The sequence below is a fragment of the Megascapheus bottae genome, chromosome 3, assembly GCF_031878675.1.
Source record: "Megascapheus bottae isolate mThoBot1 chromosome 3, mThoBot2.hap1, whole genome shotgun sequence".
In the NCBI taxonomy this organism is placed as follows: domain Eukaryota; kingdom Metazoa; phylum Chordata; class Mammalia; order Rodentia; family Geomyidae; genus Megascapheus; species Megascapheus bottae.
Genome location: NC_143511.1, coordinates 81822057 through 81839744, shown reverse-complemented (window position 1 = coordinate 81839744; position 17688 = coordinate 81822057). Strand labels below are relative to the sequence as shown.

The following is a 17688-nucleotide window of genomic DNA, read 5'->3' as shown; positions in this document are numbered from 1 at the left end:
CTTTCTTATACTGATAAAACCTTCAAACTCTTTCCCTTTCTTCTTCCAAAATGTCATGTTTGTAGTTTAATAAAGATGAAAGTGTTCTGAAGCAAAGGTAAATTTTACTAGATTTCTGAAGTATATTTTGTTAAATCTTTATTCCATCTGGGAGTTTTAGATGATCTCCAAAAGAAAACAAATAGCCCCATTACTTTTTGAGCCCTTAGTGCAATCAGGAATTGCACTAACTTCTCTGTACATACTACCTCGCTAAATCCATACAAAACAGTCCCCATTTTTTAGATGAGAAAGCCAAGGCTCAGAAGGTAAGAATGTTTTCCAGGTTATCCAGTATAGAGAGAACAAACTTAATGTGCTGGTCTTGTTCTAGAACCCACAGTCTTAATTGTCATGTTAATACTCATCTAATCCCCATGTCTATTGTGAATTAATTCTACACTAATGAATGATGATAACCTACATGATTGTTATCATTGCCATCCTACTTTTATTCCCATTGCACTCCCTTGAGCACACTCCAATTTGCTTACGTTGGGCTGACGTTGCCTGTGTGGCTCACATTGACATCTGTACAAGACCAGTCTCCCAGTAGAGTGGATACAGCCACAGCCGTTTCTCTCATTCTTGAGTTAATGAGCATGCACCTGTGTCAGACTCTGGGCAATGTAGAACACAGCTCTGCCCTGAAGCTGCCCCTGGTGTAAGGACAATGGAAGAGTCACTGATGGCAGCTCTTTTACCAGGCACATGTCATCCTTAGTTGCACAGAGTGTCAGAGATTGAACCAGGCCCTATCTCCTTAACATCCAGCCTGGCTTTCAGCTTTCCAGCACTGCACATGTCTGAGTGTTTTTAGATCCCCTGAAAAAGGCCAGCCCTTGCCATTTATATTATGCCCTGGTTCTGAATCCTGTTTTTAGTCACTAGCTGCCCAATTCTCTCCCTGGACAGGTAGAGTCCCTCCCATTTGTGCAGGATACTGGTGTAGTTTGATATAGTGTAGAGGGGGAAACCCATTTTTTTTCAACAGTCAACTTTAAGGAGTAAGAATGCATTGTCTTGGCTATAAGGACATTAGTAGTAGAGTTGTTCTCACACAGATGCTACATTATATCAGAAACCCCCAAAATATTGACTTAGCGGTAGAATTCTTACCTAGCAGACATTAAGTCCCTGGGTTTGATTTCTTAGTACCACATAAACACAAAAGATAAATAAAAATTTTAAAGTCCTGGTTTACAGACAGAGAACCAAACATATCTGTGTAAAACCAGAATATGCTATGGGGTGTGGAAAAAGCTACCTGTCCTGGGGCATCATTCAGTCTCAAGCATGCACTCTTACCACTTTATTCTCTCTGAGTTTGTTCTATGTTCAGGACGTAGTACTAATGTGCTTACTAGCTTCATCAAGGTATAATTTGTGTACAACAAATTGTCCATTTAAAGCGTATGGTTCAATGAATTTTGACAGTTTTAATTACCCATGAAACAACTACAACCACAATAAAGATAGAGCATTTTCTCTATTACTCTAAAAGATCTCTGTTTTTACTTCACACACACTAACCTCAGTTCCATAAGTACTTTAAAAAAAAAACTAGCCATTTACTGGTCATAACACGCCTATGAGATATGGAGGAAGAAACTGAGGCCCCAAAATGTAGGTTAAATGATACTAAGCTTTCATAGCTAGTGAGTTGAGTGAATTTAATTCAGACTCAAGGTAGACATAGTTGTTTATGTGTGCCTTGCCTCTGGGTTCTTTTTCCTCTCATTCATTTATACATGATCATCTACTCTTGGTCCACTTTTGTGGGGACAAACAAAGACAAAGAGATGTAGCTTCTTGACTCTAAGAAATTCAGAGGTAAACAAAGGAATCAGATACCTACATATGTAGCTTGGTATGTTTTTCTAATTATATAAATTAACCATCAGGGAGCAGAGATCATGGAAAGCTCAATGTCACTGACTTCTATTGAGTACCTATAATGGGATTTCTAAATCTTTTGACTTATTTTAGTATGTCTTAATTTTACAATAGCTCTGAGATAGGTAGGTACTGTCCTGATTCTTATTTCACAGATGAAGACCTGGACAATTTGTGAGGTCAAGCACATTATCTACGGCTACCTAGCTGGTAAGGGTGACCCTGAACTTGATGTCTGACAGGCAGGGGTCAAACTAACATGGTGACAGAGCACACAGGGAAAGACATTTTTGTTGAGCAGTATTGATGGGAAGATGCCATTTTTGTGTGTTTCTCTGTGTGAGAAATGCCATTTGGAAAGACGGTGAGTATGTCAGTATTTTTTTTTTTTTCATTCTGAGAAAAAGCCTATAGAGTCTGGTGGGGGAAGGGTTTGCAGCTGGCAGGAGCCTTGGCATATGTTGTAACTAAAAAGAGAGGGAATGTGTTGGTGGGACAAGCTACCGGAGAGCTGTCTCGGTGTGCCTCGGTACTAGTAAGTGTTTTAATTGGGTAGGATTTTGGAGGACTATTTTGACATCTGCTCGTGTCTTTGCTGATTTTTCTTCACTTAGAGTAGGAAACACAAGCTGTGGATAAAATGGCTTTAAAATAATTGGAAGTAAAGATATCTCTCAAAGTGGAATTTGAGAAGGATACTTTTTAAGAAGTGAAAACTAAATTCCACTTCTAGGAATCCATCCTAAAGCACAACGCTCTATGCCTACAGATTTCATGACAATATTATATGTAATAATTACTTTTTTTTTTTGAGTGTCTCTCATGGAGCTTGAACTCAGGTGCTGTCTCTGAGCTTTTTTACAAAAGACTAGCTCTCTACCACTTGAGTCATAGCTCCACTTGCAGATATTCCTAAACTTTCCTGTCTGAGCTGGCTTCAAACCATGATCCTCATATATCAACCTCCTGAGTAGCATGAGCCATCAGCTCTTGGCCATAATTTCTTAAAAACTGAATTCTCTGAGGCTTTTATCTCCAATTAACCACAAAATACTAGAAATGGAGCTGCTTGCCTTGAGCAAAAAAAAAAAAATTTGCTCAGGGACAATGCTGCTCAGACCCAGAGTTCAAGTCCCAGTAGGGTAGGAGGAAAAAACCCAAAATGTCTTCAGGTATGGGCCTAGGGTAGCAGTAATTTTCTTTTTAGAAATTTCCTATCTTTCCATGGTAGGCATATATAATTTTTATGATCCAGATAGCAAATATGATTTTGACAAAAGAGATACTCATTCCGAAGCCTGAATAATATATCTCTTCAGAGAGGTAAACTTTGGAGTCACATTCTCCCAAAGCTAACTCTGCTGCCATCATTAGCTCTATGGCCTTGGACAGTTTGGCCTCTCTGAGCCTCCATTTCTGCATCATTCCCATGGAGATGGCAGTCTTCCCCTTGTGGCATGGTTAAGATGAAATGAGCTGGCTCCCATCAACACTTCTAAGCCAACAACTTCGGTTGAGTATCTCTTGCCTTTCTTCATTTCCCTTGTTTTCCTGGAGCCTTTCAGGGATAGGGCATCCTAGGGCCAGGCCAGCCTGCGATTCTTTTCTTGGGAACACTGTGCTTCAAGAAGGCCCTTGAGCCCATGCCAGCACCTTTGGAAGAGGCCTTGCTACCACGAGGGCAGTATTGTTCCACCAGAGGAAACTGTGCCGACCTAAGTCCTGCTTGGAGCCTGGTGCTGGGACATTTCGGTTACTAAGGGGACCCTGGCCTGCTAAATCAGGAAAGGGGGCCAGGATTTTACCTCTTGTTCAGCCTACTGTTATTGTTGAAAAAGTAAACACTCCACACAGCTTAGCCGGCAAGTCCTCTAGTCAGGAGTGCGGAAAAATCAAAAGCCTGTTCAACCCAGCAATGGAAAGACCACAAGGGCTGGTTTGTGCTCCTGGATTTCTCTGGAGACACAGAAACAAGGCCTGATTCTGGTCAGGAATTGACACCCACTTCTGGGGCCTTTTAGCTCTGAGGCTTTTCTAATGCCTTCCAATTCCAATTCTTTCTGTTTGGGGCCATTTGGAAGGCCAGGTGAGGCAAGGCAGGTAATGCAAAGGTAGAGGGGCCCTTAGCTTACTCTGGTGTCTTTGCTATAGCTCTGGTTCTATGTGACTTTTCCTCAGCCTTTGTGGTTAGAGCCTAACCATCACCACCAAGCCATCACATGGCACTGCCACTGCAGCTCTTCAGACTGGCTGTTACTGTTGGGTGTGTTTGAAGTAAATAATAATACCATTAAGTCCTACTGTGTGCCCAGCACTGTGCTCCTAGGGCCTCTGATCCTGGGAGTAGTCAGAAGGATGTGAGGGGAAGAAGGGTGAGCTTCACAACCTCACAGCTGAAGAAGCTAGTTAGCAGACATAAAAGTCAGGCAAGATATCATATTTCTGGGAGCCTCTGTTTCTCGTCTCTGAAATAGAAATGGTGTTATATCACCTCCATCTCACTGGAAAGGAAAGCATCCTCCTGGCAAGCCTTTGGTTTGGGAAGTGTATCATAAGGGGGAGAGATGGTGGTCACCGGTGTATTTTGTGTAACTTCCTGCTAGTGTGTTGAAAAACATTTAGCTTGCTAGGTTGCAGTAGAGACAGCAGAAGAGCCCTGACGATCCACTGTGAGTCTTAACATTTTCCCGTGAAATCATAATTGTGCTTTGTAAAACATACGTGCAGTATAATACTCAGTGTTTATATTACTTCCAACTCCCTCCCATTTGCTTAATATAAGCCTCTTAGCCTGCAAACCAGGCTGAGGGGAGAATTAACTCATAAATTGAGAGCTGTTCCTCCTCTGTAGTCCTTGCCCTGTGGTGAGCATGTAGTAGATGTTTACTAGTTGATTCATAAGTTTGTAGTCTGGAGGAATCAGAAGGGTTCCTGGGACTGTTTTTTCAGCTAAAGGAGGATTAAAATGGTTCCAACCTCCATCTGGGAAAAACCTCAGAATATTTATTGAGGTATCATATTCTGTTCTAGAGGTTAGAGTTAGAACATCAGCTAATACTAGTGATATGTATGTAGAAAGAAAACATTGATAGGTGTAAGATAGCTTTTTTTTTTTTTTTCTGGTACTGAGGGTTGATCTCAGTGTTTCACCCTGGATTTGATTACTCACTGCTGATGCTTTACTACTTAAGCCAACCCAGAGATTCTGGCTGGTTAACTGGAAATTGTGTCTTGCAGACATTCCTGCCTGAGCTGGCTTATTTTTGTGGTTCTCCAGATCTCAGCCTCCTGAGTAGCTAAGATTGCAGGTGTGAGCCACTGGTGCCTGGCTTAAGCTGGTTCTTAACATGAAGCAGTGTGATCTGGGGCATGTAATTTAGCCTCTGTAACATGGGACCTGGGGTGACCATAGAAGCTCACAAGGTTTTATGGGAGTTACATGAGCAGCAAATGTGACTCCTCATTGGGATTGCCACTAGTCCTTACCCAGTGTCGGTTGCTTCCCTAGTCTTTCCACATACCCCAGAAGCCAAGGGGAAATATGTGTCTTCTGATGGCATTTCAGTGATTTTCTTCTCTGAATTTTTGCTTACAGAAAGTCAGAAGCATGGCACTAGATGATGTTGTGATCCTGAATGTGGACACCAACACCCTGGAAACACCCTTTGATGACCTCCAGAGCCTCCCAAATGATGTGGTGGGTATTGAGCTCTTGGCAGGTTCTGACTCGTGTGTGCTCGTGCCATGGAAATGAACCTGACTTTGGAGCTGGGGGAGTAGGAGGGACAGCTGTTGGCACAGCCTTAGTGGCCCTGGGCTATCATTTCGTGATGTTAACAAAGGAAATATCTTGATGGTGGGGGTTTCCTGCTCATGGCAAGTCCAATCACCTTTTAAATGACCAGTGAGGTGGTCTCAGAGAAGCAGAATAGTTTTAGCAGGTTTTTTTATTTGTTGCTGTTTTTGTTTTTAACCCTCTCTGCATTTCACTTTTTCACTTTAACTGTAGAAAGACTTTTCTTAGAATTGTTTGGTGGGGAATAGTTTGGTGATGTCAACAATGCTGGCATAGTGCAGTATCTGACAAATGGCACCTGCACTTGGTCATTTGTTTTTGTGCCAGTACTGAGGCTTGACCTTGGGCCCTTAGCTTTTTCCTCTCAATGCTGACATTCTATCATTTGAGCCACACCTCCACTTCCAGCTTTTTGCTTGCTACTTAGAGATAAGAGTCTCCCAGACTTTTCTGCCTAGGCTGACCTTAGACTCTGATTCTCAGCTATCAGCCTCCTGAATAGTTAGAATTATAGACATGAGCCACTGGTGCTGGCCACTTGTTCATTTTAAAACTAAAATTGTTATTGATACTTATAGAAAAGCTGACGGGACCATTGATGCCTTCCAGGTCCTGGCAGTCCCCACTTGGGCAAGTGTCCTTCTTTCTGCACTGACTACAGCAGGAATTTCTAGCATGGAACACTCGCCATATTGTACCTGAGGATCTTACTATGTTTCAGTGGAAATCAGATTTGACTGTAATGCTACATGAGTTGCAAGTATTCAGAAGGAGAAATCCTATCCTACACATTTGTGTCTATGTATTTGGCTCAGGATTTGGTAATTTTAGTGTTTAGAGTTGACCTTAGACTCCCTTCTTCTTCTTCTTCTTCTTCTTCTTCTTCTTCTTCTTCTTCTTCTTCTTCTTCTTCTTCTTCCTTCTTCTTCTTCTTCTTCTTCTTCTTCTTCTTCTTCTTCTTCTTCTTCTTTTTTCTTTTGTGTGTGTGTGTGTGTGTGTGTGTGTTCATGGGACTTGAACTCTCAGCCTGAGTTTACCTCTGGGCCTGGGCGTTGTCCCTGAGTTCTTCAGCTCAAGGCCAGAGCCCTAACCCTTGAGCCACAGAGCCACTTCCAGATTCTACTTGTAAATTGTTTTGTCATTCACACACTCTCATCCCTCTTCCTAAATACCACCCACTTCATACTCATTTTTACTTTCCTGCATTGTTCCAAATGGCTAATCTGGACTTCCTTCCAATTACCTTTCTAGAAACATACATTACTTTCCCCTCCTACTTGGGACTGCTCCTTTTATGCAGGGAATAGTGGTGCATACCTGTAAACCAGTACTTGGGAGACTGAGGTCAGATGACCATAAATTTAAGGCCAACATAGTGAATCTGAGGCCATCTAACACTTGGTCTCAAAAAAAAAAAAAAAATATATATATATATATATATGTCTAACCAATGAACTTAATCTAAAAGAATTTAAAAACAAGAAATCCTTCTGTGCTAGGCATGGTGGCTCATGCCTGTAATCCTAGCTTCTCAGGAGGCTGAGATCTGAGGATCAAGGTTCAAAGCTGGGGGCGGGGCACAAAAGGACCTGAGACTCTTCTTAACCTCTAGAAAATGCGAAGTGGAGCTTAAGCTCAAGGGTAGGATGATAACCTTGAGCTGAAGAGCCCAGGGACAACTCCCAGGCCCAGAGGTAGGGTGATAGCCTTGAGCTGAAGAGCTCAAGCCCTGTGACCCACAAAAAAGAAAGAAAGAAAGAAAGACATCCTTCTGTGACTAATCATTGCCTTATAAATTCAAAGCAAATCAGCTTTAGAATCAGAAAGACCTGTAGAGTTCTGACTTCCTTACTCACCAAGTCCTTTTAGAGCAAAATTATATAAGCTCCTGAGTGAAGGGAGAGAGTAAGATAAGGCTTACCATCCTCCTAGCTTTCTGCCTTGTGGCATTTCCCAGATGTTAATTCCAGGAGTAAGAGCCCCAGCAAAGGAAAGCAGTCTTGCTGATTTGAAAGTTGAAGATCTGAGTTTGAGAGAGAAATGATTTGAGTCTGTGAAGTGAGAGTACCAGACAGGAGATTGCTGCTCAGCAGAAGGAATCTGGGCTGACTGATCTACTGAAAACTGATCTGTCAGAATCTGTGAAGGATGAAGGTTGAAACCCCTGACAGAAATCTGTGCTATCAATGGTTCCCAGAGCTCATGCAGGCTTAGTAACCTACTTCTGACATATAGAGTAAAGAGACCATGGATGATCACTGAGTATCAACACCAGAGACTCAGGAAACTATGACTTAGTCTTAATTAACTCTCAAGTAAACATTATACTCAACAAAATATAAAAATGAAGCCTTGAGAAACATGAGAGAAGACTTTAGGGGTACAAGAAAACAACAAAATGTTGCATATATCAATCTAACATCAAAATAACTAGCATCCTATTTATGTTATTTTACTTTATTTGGTGTTTTGAAGCAGGATCTTGCTGTAAGCCCAGGCTGGCCTCAAACTCACAATCCATCTGCCTCAGCTTCTGGAGTGCTTGAATTACAAGAGTATACCATCATGTCCTAATAACATCCTACTTAAGAAAAGCAAGATAGCCACTGGTGGCTTATGCCTATAATCCTAGCTACTCAGGGGGCTAAATTCTAAGGATAGAGATTCAGAGCCAGTCTAGGCAGCCAAAATTCATGAGACTCTGATCTCCAATTAACCACTTAAATACTGGAAGTGGAGCTGTGGCTCAAGGTGGTAGAGTTTTGGCTCTGAGCAGAAAAGCTCATGGATAGCATCAGGCTCTGAGTTTAAGCCCCATGACTACCAAAAAGGAAGGAAAGAGGGATGGGGAGGAGGGGAGGAAAGGAAAAGAAGGAAAGAAAAAGAAAAATAGACTAGGTGCTTGTGGGTCATGGAGGCTAAGATTCAAAGCCAGCCTAGGCAGAAAAGTCCATTATTTTCTGCCTACAATTAAGTAGTAAAGAGCTGGACTAGAACTGGCTCAAGTGGTAGAATACCAACCATGAGCAAGCAGCTAAGCCAATGCCAGGCCTTTAAGTTCAAAAATCTAAAACGTGGGGCTGGGAGTTTGGCCTAGTGATAGAGTGCTTGCCTAGCATGCACAACAACCTGGGTTTGATTCCTCAGTACCACATACACTGAAAAAAGCCGGAAGTGGTACTGTGGCTCAAGTGGTAGAGCACTGGCCTTGAGGAAAGCCCAAGAATGGTGTTCAGGCCGTGAGGTCAAGCCCCAGGACTGGGGAAAAAAAAAGGAATCAAGAATGTGGCATAAAGCAAGAGGAAAGTCAGTCAATAAACACAGAGATAACAAATAGCATAAAACTGGAGGACAAGAACCTTAAAACAGATCAAAAGATCATAATTATGTCTGTGGATCTAAAGGAAGACTGTAGTGAGAGAAATGGAAGACATGAAAGAATGAAGGGAACTTCTAGATGTAGAATGTCGATTAAAGAAAGTCAGTCTAAAGTGAAGAGAAATGAGATACTATAGAATAAAAGTTAAATGAACTTGAAGACATAATAGTAGAGATTAACATGAAAAGCTTAGTAAAAATTAACAGAACCTCAGTGACTGGTACTACAACATTCAAAAGACTGACATGCCTGCAGTTGGAATTTGAGAAGTCATACAAAGTAGAAAAATGCATAAAGTTAAAAAGATTATAGCTAAATTTTCTTTTTTCTTTTGGCTAGTCCTGGGGCTTGCGCTCAGGGCCTGAGCACTGTCCTTGGGCTTTCTCAAGGTTAACACTTGAGCCACAGTACCACTTCTGGCTTTTTTCTATATATGTTGTACTGAGGAATAGAACCCAAGTCTTCAAGCTTGCTAGGCAAGCACTCGTCTACTAGGCCATGATCCCGACCCTATAGCTAAATTTTCTTTAAGCAGTACTGGGGCTGAACTCAGTGTTTCATGCTTTGTGATACACGTACTTTGCCACTGAGCCACATCTGTAGCCCTTTTTTTGCATGTATACATGTATGTATGTGTTTTTCTTTTGTTTTTGTTTGTTTTTTTGTTGTTGTTGTTTCTGATCAGTGATGGGGCTTGAACTCTGGGCCTGGGCATTGTCCCTGAGCTCTTTAGCTCAAGGCTAGTGTTCTACCACTTGAGCCACAGCTCCACTTCCATATGTATTTATTTTTATGCCAGTCCTGGGGCTTAAACTCAGGGCCTGGGTGCTATGCCTGAACCTCTTTGTGCTCAATGCTAGCACTCTACTATTTGAACCACAATACCACTTCCAGCTTTTTCTAGGTATTGGAGATAAGTCTTAGTCTTTAGTGCCTGATCCAGCTTCAAGCCATAATCCTCAGATCTCAGCCTCCTGAGTAGCTAAGATTATAAGTGTGACCCACCAGCACCCAGTTTACACTTCCTACCCAGCAGGTACCACCTGTTAGGTTTCTTGTCAAAGCTAGGATGATAGGTAGTGCATACTACCATGTCAAGCTACTTCTGTTGAGATGGAGTCTCAGACTTTTCTACTCAGGCTAACCTAGAACAATGATCCTCCAAATTATAGCCAATTTTTAATTTGTTCAAAATGATATATTCAGACACCGGAAAATGGCGCCGCCAGTCACTAATGACTCACACCTATAATCCTTAACTACTCAGAAGGCTTAGAGCTGAGACTCAGTTTCAAGCCAGCCCAGGAAGAAATTTGAGACCACCTCAGGTTAACAGGAAAATATCAGGCACAGACATGGCTCATGTGGTTGAGTACCAGATATGAGCAAAATAAGCTGAACAAAGGCACAAGGGTCTGAGTTAAAGCCCTAGTATTGGCAAAAAAAAAAAAAAAAAAAAAAAAGCAGAGGGCGGAGGAGGAAATAGGAGAAGAAGGGAGGAGGAGTAAGGGGTCAGTGGAAGGAGGAAGAGAAAGGAAAAGGAAGGGAGTTCTGAGAAGCTCCTTGAACCCAAAGATAATGCCAAGCAAAAGCATATGAGGACATTGTGATAATTGCTCAAAACCAGAGATAAAGAGAGAAGTGTAAAATTAGGGAAAAAATGATATTGTAGGATAGAAGTGATTATAAGCAGAAATCATGTCAGAAACTATGTAATCCAAAAGGTAATGGAGTGATATTTTAAAGGAAGGAAAGAAACTTTTTGTTAAACTGAAATTCTAAATCCACTGAAAATATGCTTTACAAATGAAAGCAAACTTTGGAATTTTTTCAGGCGAACAAAAAAATGAGAGAAATAATTGTCAGCAGATCTGGGCAATAAGAAATACAATGGAATTGTTCAGGTGTGGGGTAAAAATAGGGACACTTAAAATATAGAGAACCAGAAACAGTAAGTACATAGCTAAATGTGAGGAATTTATTTTCTCATTCTGAATTTCTGTAAGAGGTAAATTGAATAAAGTGAAAATAATGCCAAATTATTTTGTATTATTACGCAAATAGAAATAAAATATGAGCACAGCAGTACAAAGGACATAGTGGAGATGGAAAATAGAAGCATGCTGTTTACAGGTTCTCACACTGTATAAACTGCTGTAATATTGTCTAAAGGTAGAGGTATTTAATGAAAGGTATATATTGTTAACCTGAGAAAAAACAGTCGGGGGGAGACAAATATATAGCTAACACATCGATACTGAAGGTTCAAAAGAGTTTCCAATAGAGAAGGTGAAATTGATTGGAATACAGTGTAAACATATGTGGAGATATAACAATAAAATCCCCTTTCTGTAAAACTAATGTAAACCAAATTTTAAAAAAGAAAAAAAAAAGGTTTTCTTGCTAAAGAACAAAGGAACCTCACAGGAGCAATAGGTGATGGATTTTTAACTATATTGATTGCTACATTTAACATATATCATCTAAATACTTCAATTATATCATATAAAAAAGCAGGAGGACCCAGCCAGGTGCTGGCGGCTCATGCTTATAATCCTAGCTACTTAGGAGATTGAGAGCAGAGGGATCAAAGTTCTAAGCCAGCTCATGCAGAACAGTTTGTGAGACTATCTGGAAAACAACAAACAAAAGAGTGGTCCAAATGATAGAATATCAGCCTAGCAAGCACAAAGCCCTGAGTTTTAAGCCCTAGTACTACCTACAAAAATAAGATCCAATTTTATATGAGCCAGATAGATAAGGTAAAAGAATTAGAAAAGGAAATCACTACCCAAAAGTTAGTGGGGAAAAGAGGCACTTTCCTTATAGAGAAATTTCAAATAGTATCTGTAAATACTTTTCTTGAAAGTATTTACACTTTGGTGTGGCTGCACTTGGTGATTTACTGCTTAACGGGAAAAAAAGAGTGTGTAAAGGAAAAGATAAGCAGTTTAGAGGAGAAATCTACAAGTTTAGCATTGTCAGTAGTGTCCTGTGGCTATCATTGGATCTCTGAGGTAGTGTATTGAGAAGGCTACTTCCACCCCTTGAGCACTGTTTCCAAAGCCTCTTCTAATCATGCTAGAAATTTTATATAAAGTTTCAAATTTGGAAACGCTACAAAATACCTAACCAGCACTTCAGTCATAAAACGAAGACTGAAAAATAGTCATAGGCCAGAGGAAACTAATACAACAAAATGCAATATGGGAACTGAATTGGATCCTGAGGTAGACAAGGAACATGAACAGAGAGCTAGGGGAGTGGATGACAATCTAGAGACCCTGAGTTCAAGTCACATTACTGCTGAGGGGGAGAGGGAGAGAGTGAATTAGTAGAAAAACTAGAGTAATCATAAAATCTGGAGTTTACTTAATAATAATCTACCAACATCTGTTTCTTAGTTTTGATAAATTTCCAGTGGCATGTACAATGTACTACGGAGAAAATATTAAGTGAGATGTGTATAGATACCCTTTGTACTGTCTTCACAAGTCTTAAGTGTTCTAAAATTTAAAGGTTTTTAAAAGAAAAAGCAGGAAGTAAGATTATTATGAATAGCCTTATGCCTATAATTTTGAAAAATTAAATGAAATGACCAGATTTCATCAAATCAAAAATAATAGAAAGTGACTGAAGAAAAAAAATTTTAATGCCAGTATTTCTATTAAAATTTTTTAAATTTGTAATTAAAACTTTCTCACAAAGAAAATCCTAGGCCCAAATAGCCTCACAGGTTAATTCAGCATACATTTAAGCTTGTATTACAAGCTTAGCATAGGAACATTGCCTAACTTTTTTCATGAGGTCAGCATTACCCTGAGATGAAAACCAGGCAAAGAATTTATAAGAAAATTAAACTACAGACTAACATGGCTCATAAATGCAGATGCAAAAGTCTTTAACAAGATATTAGCAAATTGAATCCAGCAATATATAAAGAGGATAATGCTCCAGGATGGAGTGAGTGCACATTGGTTAGATATTTGAAAATCAGTAAATCTATGCAATTTGCCATAACAACAGCCTAATAAAAGAAAGCTATATTAAGACTGATGCAAGGAAAAAAATGTTTAGGAAAAATTCAATACCTATTCATCAAAAGCTTTTAGCAACCTGGGAATCCTCATCGGGATAGAACCATCTAGGAAGGTCTTAGCATTCACATCATACCTAATGGAGAAAGACTGATTGCTTTTCCCTGAGGAACAGAACCAAAAAAGGATTCTATTCTTCCCATTCCTATTCAGCATTGCACTGGAGGCTCTAACCAGCTCACTAAGACTGGAAAGAAAAGCCCTGAGGATTAGAATGAAGTAAATAAAATTGCCTTTATACAGACAACACAATCATGTACATAGAAAACCTTAAAAAGTCCCACAAATAAATGTAATCAGGGTGTAGAATAAGGTCACTAGATAGAATTTGAACTTATTTCTATACACTTGTAAAGAGCAATTGAAAATGAGATTTTTACGAACCATTTAAAATAGCGTGGAAAACACAAAACACTTAGGAATAAATTTTTTTAATGTGTAAAGTGTGTGTGCTGCAAGATATAAAACATTTGAGAAAAAAGTTGAAAGACCTAAATAAATGGAAAGATATTCCATATTTTGGATTGGAAAACTAAATATTTTTTACGCAATATTTTTAAGATGTTAATTTTCCCTAAATTGATCTATAGATTCAATATAATCCCAACCCAAATTCCAGATGGCTTTTTAAAAAAAACTTGACAAGCTGGTTTTAAAATGTATATGAATATGCGAAAGAACTAGAATAGCCAAAACAACACTGAAAAAGAAAACTGAAGTTGTAGGACTTATATTACCTGCTTTCACCACTTACTATAAAATTATAGTAATCAAGATAGTGTAGATAGACTTTCAAATCAATTGACCAAAATAAAGGGTCCAGGATTAGACCTATGCATAAGCAGACAATTGATTTTCAACAAATATGCCAAAGTAATTTGACAAAGAAAAGTTAGTTTCCCCACCCCCTTTTGCAAATGGCTGAGATAACTAGTTGTCAATATGAAGAAAATGAACCTTGACTTTTTACCTCATGTGAATATTAGCTTAAATAGATTATAGACCTAAACTATAAAACTATAAAACATCTAGGAAAAACATAAGAGAATTTCATGACTTTAGAGTAGGCAGAGGTATTACATAGGTTACCTAAAGCTTGAATTATAAAAGAAAATGTAATAAATTTGACATCAAAAATGTAAAACCTTACTTTCTTTACAAGACATCCTTTCTAGAAGTGAAGAGATAAGCTACACTCTATGAAAGTATTCTTAATTACATCTAAGAAATTATTCTTACCTAAAATAGGTAAGGAATTCCCTAAAACTCAGTAACAAGAGTATCTAACCAAGCACATGGAAAACTGCTCAGCATCAGCATCATTAGGCAGAAGGTACAAATTAATACCGTAATGTAGCACTACTATGGTTTATTGATGTGGTTAAAATACAAGACTGACAATTCCTTACAAACATACATCTTAAGCATGTACTTACCATAGGACTAATATTAAATATCTTACACTGAGCAAAAAGAAACCAGATACAAAAAGATGTAGTATATTATTTAGTTTATATAAATTGTAGGATAAAGAAAGCTAGTCTAGAGGAAGTAGCCTGTCAGCAGCTTATTGCCTAGGCTATGGTGATTAAGGTCAGGCCTTACTGTATCAACCCACCCCTTTGGGGTAAAGATAGCATTCTGTCTCTTGATTATGGTAGTAGTTATATGTATGTGTGCATTATCAAAACTCATCAGACCATACTTTTTTTGGGGGCGGGGGGTCAGTTGTGGGGCTTGAACTCTGGGCCTGGGTGCTATCTCTGAGCCCTTTGACTCAAGGCTAGCACTCTACTACTTGAGCCACAGTGCCAATTCAAAGACCATACTTTTAAAATGCATGTATTCTATGGAAAATAAGCTGTGACTTAATAAAATTAATTATAAAAAAATAAGAGCCTTTAGAAATTAACTTTAAGAAAGGTTCCAATATTGAATAGCTTTCAGAACAACTCTGCTGATTTCATATGATTTATGAACATGGCCAAAGGGTAGCTTTGGAGCAGGCAGCTCTAGCTTTTTGCTAGCTGCCTAGGCAATTTAGTATCAGAGTCTATAATCTTGTCTCAGTTCGGTTTTTCCACCCTGAACAAAGTGGTGGGGGGAGGTTGGTAAGGTTAATGCCTTCTACTTCGCTGGTCTCTGTGAAACTTGCAAATGTATTGTTTTCACTGACAATTTTGCATTGTTCCCTAGCAGTGGACTTTGAAGAAATATAGCAAGAATATTCCACCTTTTATTGATCTAAAGGCTGTTTATCTCAAGCTATAGCTGGAGTTTCTTCATGCTACATTTCTTAAAAAAAAAAAAAATCCAGATTCCAAGGGCTTGGGCATTGCTGGCCACCTTCCCAGATATGTCTGCCACTAGAGGTAGAGCGTCAGCCTGGCAAGTGCAAGGCTCTGAGTTCATACTCAAGTACCCCTTACTCCCCCCCCAAAAAAAGATTGAAATGAAAGGGCTTACCGTTATTCCAGCTTTGGATATATCTCACCATATCCCAGGAGCAAAGGAACAGATCTTGCAGATTTGCTTTTCTGCCAGCATACATTGTTAGAATTCATTTGACGATATTTCCTGAGCATCTACTTTGTGTCACGCTTTATGCTGGGTTTAATGGTTGCTGGGGTGATTAAAATATCATGTTTTAATATCCATGAGGTCACAGGTTGATTAAAAGGTGAACTGATTAAAGGCTGAGCTGTCACTCTCATTCCCATTTCTTCACTTCCAGTCTGTCTTCTATGCTGTAAATGAGCATAGTCCAGAGCATGATACCTCAACTTGATTTAAAACAAGAAATTCAAGTTCCCCAGACATTCCTAGTCAGAGCATCCAAAATGGGCAGACTCACAGCTGGTTCAGGAATGGGGATTGTTCATCCTTTATTCCTTCAGCTCAAGTCTCTAGGTGTGTGCTCAGTTATATTGGGACTTACTCATTTGTGGACCAAGGGAGAGCTGAGCCCAACCAGGAAGTGGGATGGAGGCTGGAGGTGTGAGTGTAATTAACCTAGTCAGGGAACAGTAGTACTGTATAGCTGGAACAGAGGATATGTACCTGGAGGAACAGAAGTGAAAGAAATAGACAGGAGTAACTATTGAGTATGATCATAAAAACAACTTTATTTAGACTTCGCACTGGGAACAATAGGGAAGGAAATAAGATCTCAAAGAAAAGGGCTGATGTCACTAGCTCTACTCAGTGATGAGTCCAAGACGGAGAATCCTACCCAGTGTTGGATTTTACTTGTTGACTGTCTCTCCGGTTCTTCATATCCACCCCAAATCTGTTGATACTAGCCTTGGAGCTAGGGGACAATTCACATGAACAGTATCACTAGGACTAGTGTGCAGTCAGCACTCATCCCTCTTAAGTTATGGAATTGTCTGCCTGTTCTGCATTGAGCCACTCTCCTGTGTCCACTCTTTCCTCCATTCTTTGCAGGAAGGGAAGCATCGGGATCCCATGAGCCTTTGCCCTGAGCACACGTGTGTGTATGATTTGTCAACAATCGAGGAGTTTATGGGAGTTTATGGGGCTTCATTAAAGATGCTGGGGCAGGAGCACTGTGGGACATCAGAAGAGCTCTGAGCAGTAAAGCACAACTCTGAGCTTTGGAATGCAGTTAATGTTTAAGAGACTTCCTTCCTTTCATTACTGAATTTTACTTTACTTTTATACCAGTAAAGAGTTGTGTTTTATTGGTTGAAATTTCTTGATTCCGTTTTCCCCAGGTCTGTTTAAAAGCTACATTTTATCTTTGAGGATGTTTGGCTCCTGGTGGAGGAAGTGCTGCCAGCGAATTCAATTAACTGGCAGAGCTCACAGATATTGTACACGGATTTTTTTTTTCCTCTTCTTTTTCACAACTGCTACATAAACACAGCTGGGTTTAATATTTGTCGTAACAAAGATTTAACTTGAATCATTTTACTCTGGGTAATTAATGCTTGGAATCTGGGCTCCTTTTCGTTCGTTTGTAATCCTCTGCATTTCTTTACTCTAGCTATCTAGATAATGAAGTGTGCTCCTCTAGGTCTTTGCCCTGCCTTAAAACTGCTTAATATTTGGCCGTTCCCACTAGAGAGCAGATGCTTTTCTTTGCTAGAATTGAATTTCTGTCAGCTCTTTTATGCATCATGTGTTTGGAACTGTAAGTGGATCAAGTTGTTCATCACAGCAGGGACACTGTGAAACACATCTATTATACACACTTTCCACCCCCCCCTTTCCTGTTTTTTTTCTCCCCTGAGGAGGTGGAGATGCCCACATCCCCTTGGGAGATATCTTGCTCTGTGTGGATGTATCCATGTTATCCACCATGGATCCGGCCTGGCCACTTCCCTGAGCACGGAAATCTATATCCATTCAGCCCAGGCTTGTTGCTGAGACAAATCCTGCTTTTATCTTTGTAAACACCAAGCACTTCATTAACTCCCAAATACACACTGAGTTTGGGTCACTAAATAAATCCACTA

At 39.8% G+C, this 17688-nt stretch overlaps 1 protein-coding gene across 3 annotated transcripts in view; it reads left to right on the top strand.

The window, feature by feature from the left end:
- The window catches only part of Dennd1a (DENN domain containing 1A), a 463593-nt gene that overhangs the window by 297303 nt on the left and 148602 nt on the right, over nucleotides 1-17688 (top strand). For all 3 annotated transcript variants that reach the window (XM_090330613.1, XM_090330611.1, XM_090330612.1), the window contains exon 12: nucleotides 5531-5632. In XM_090330613.1, the coding sequence (XP_090186739.1) occupies nucleotides 5531-5632 (102 nt within the window). The remainder of the gene's footprint in view (nucleotides 1-5530; nucleotides 5633-17688) is intronic.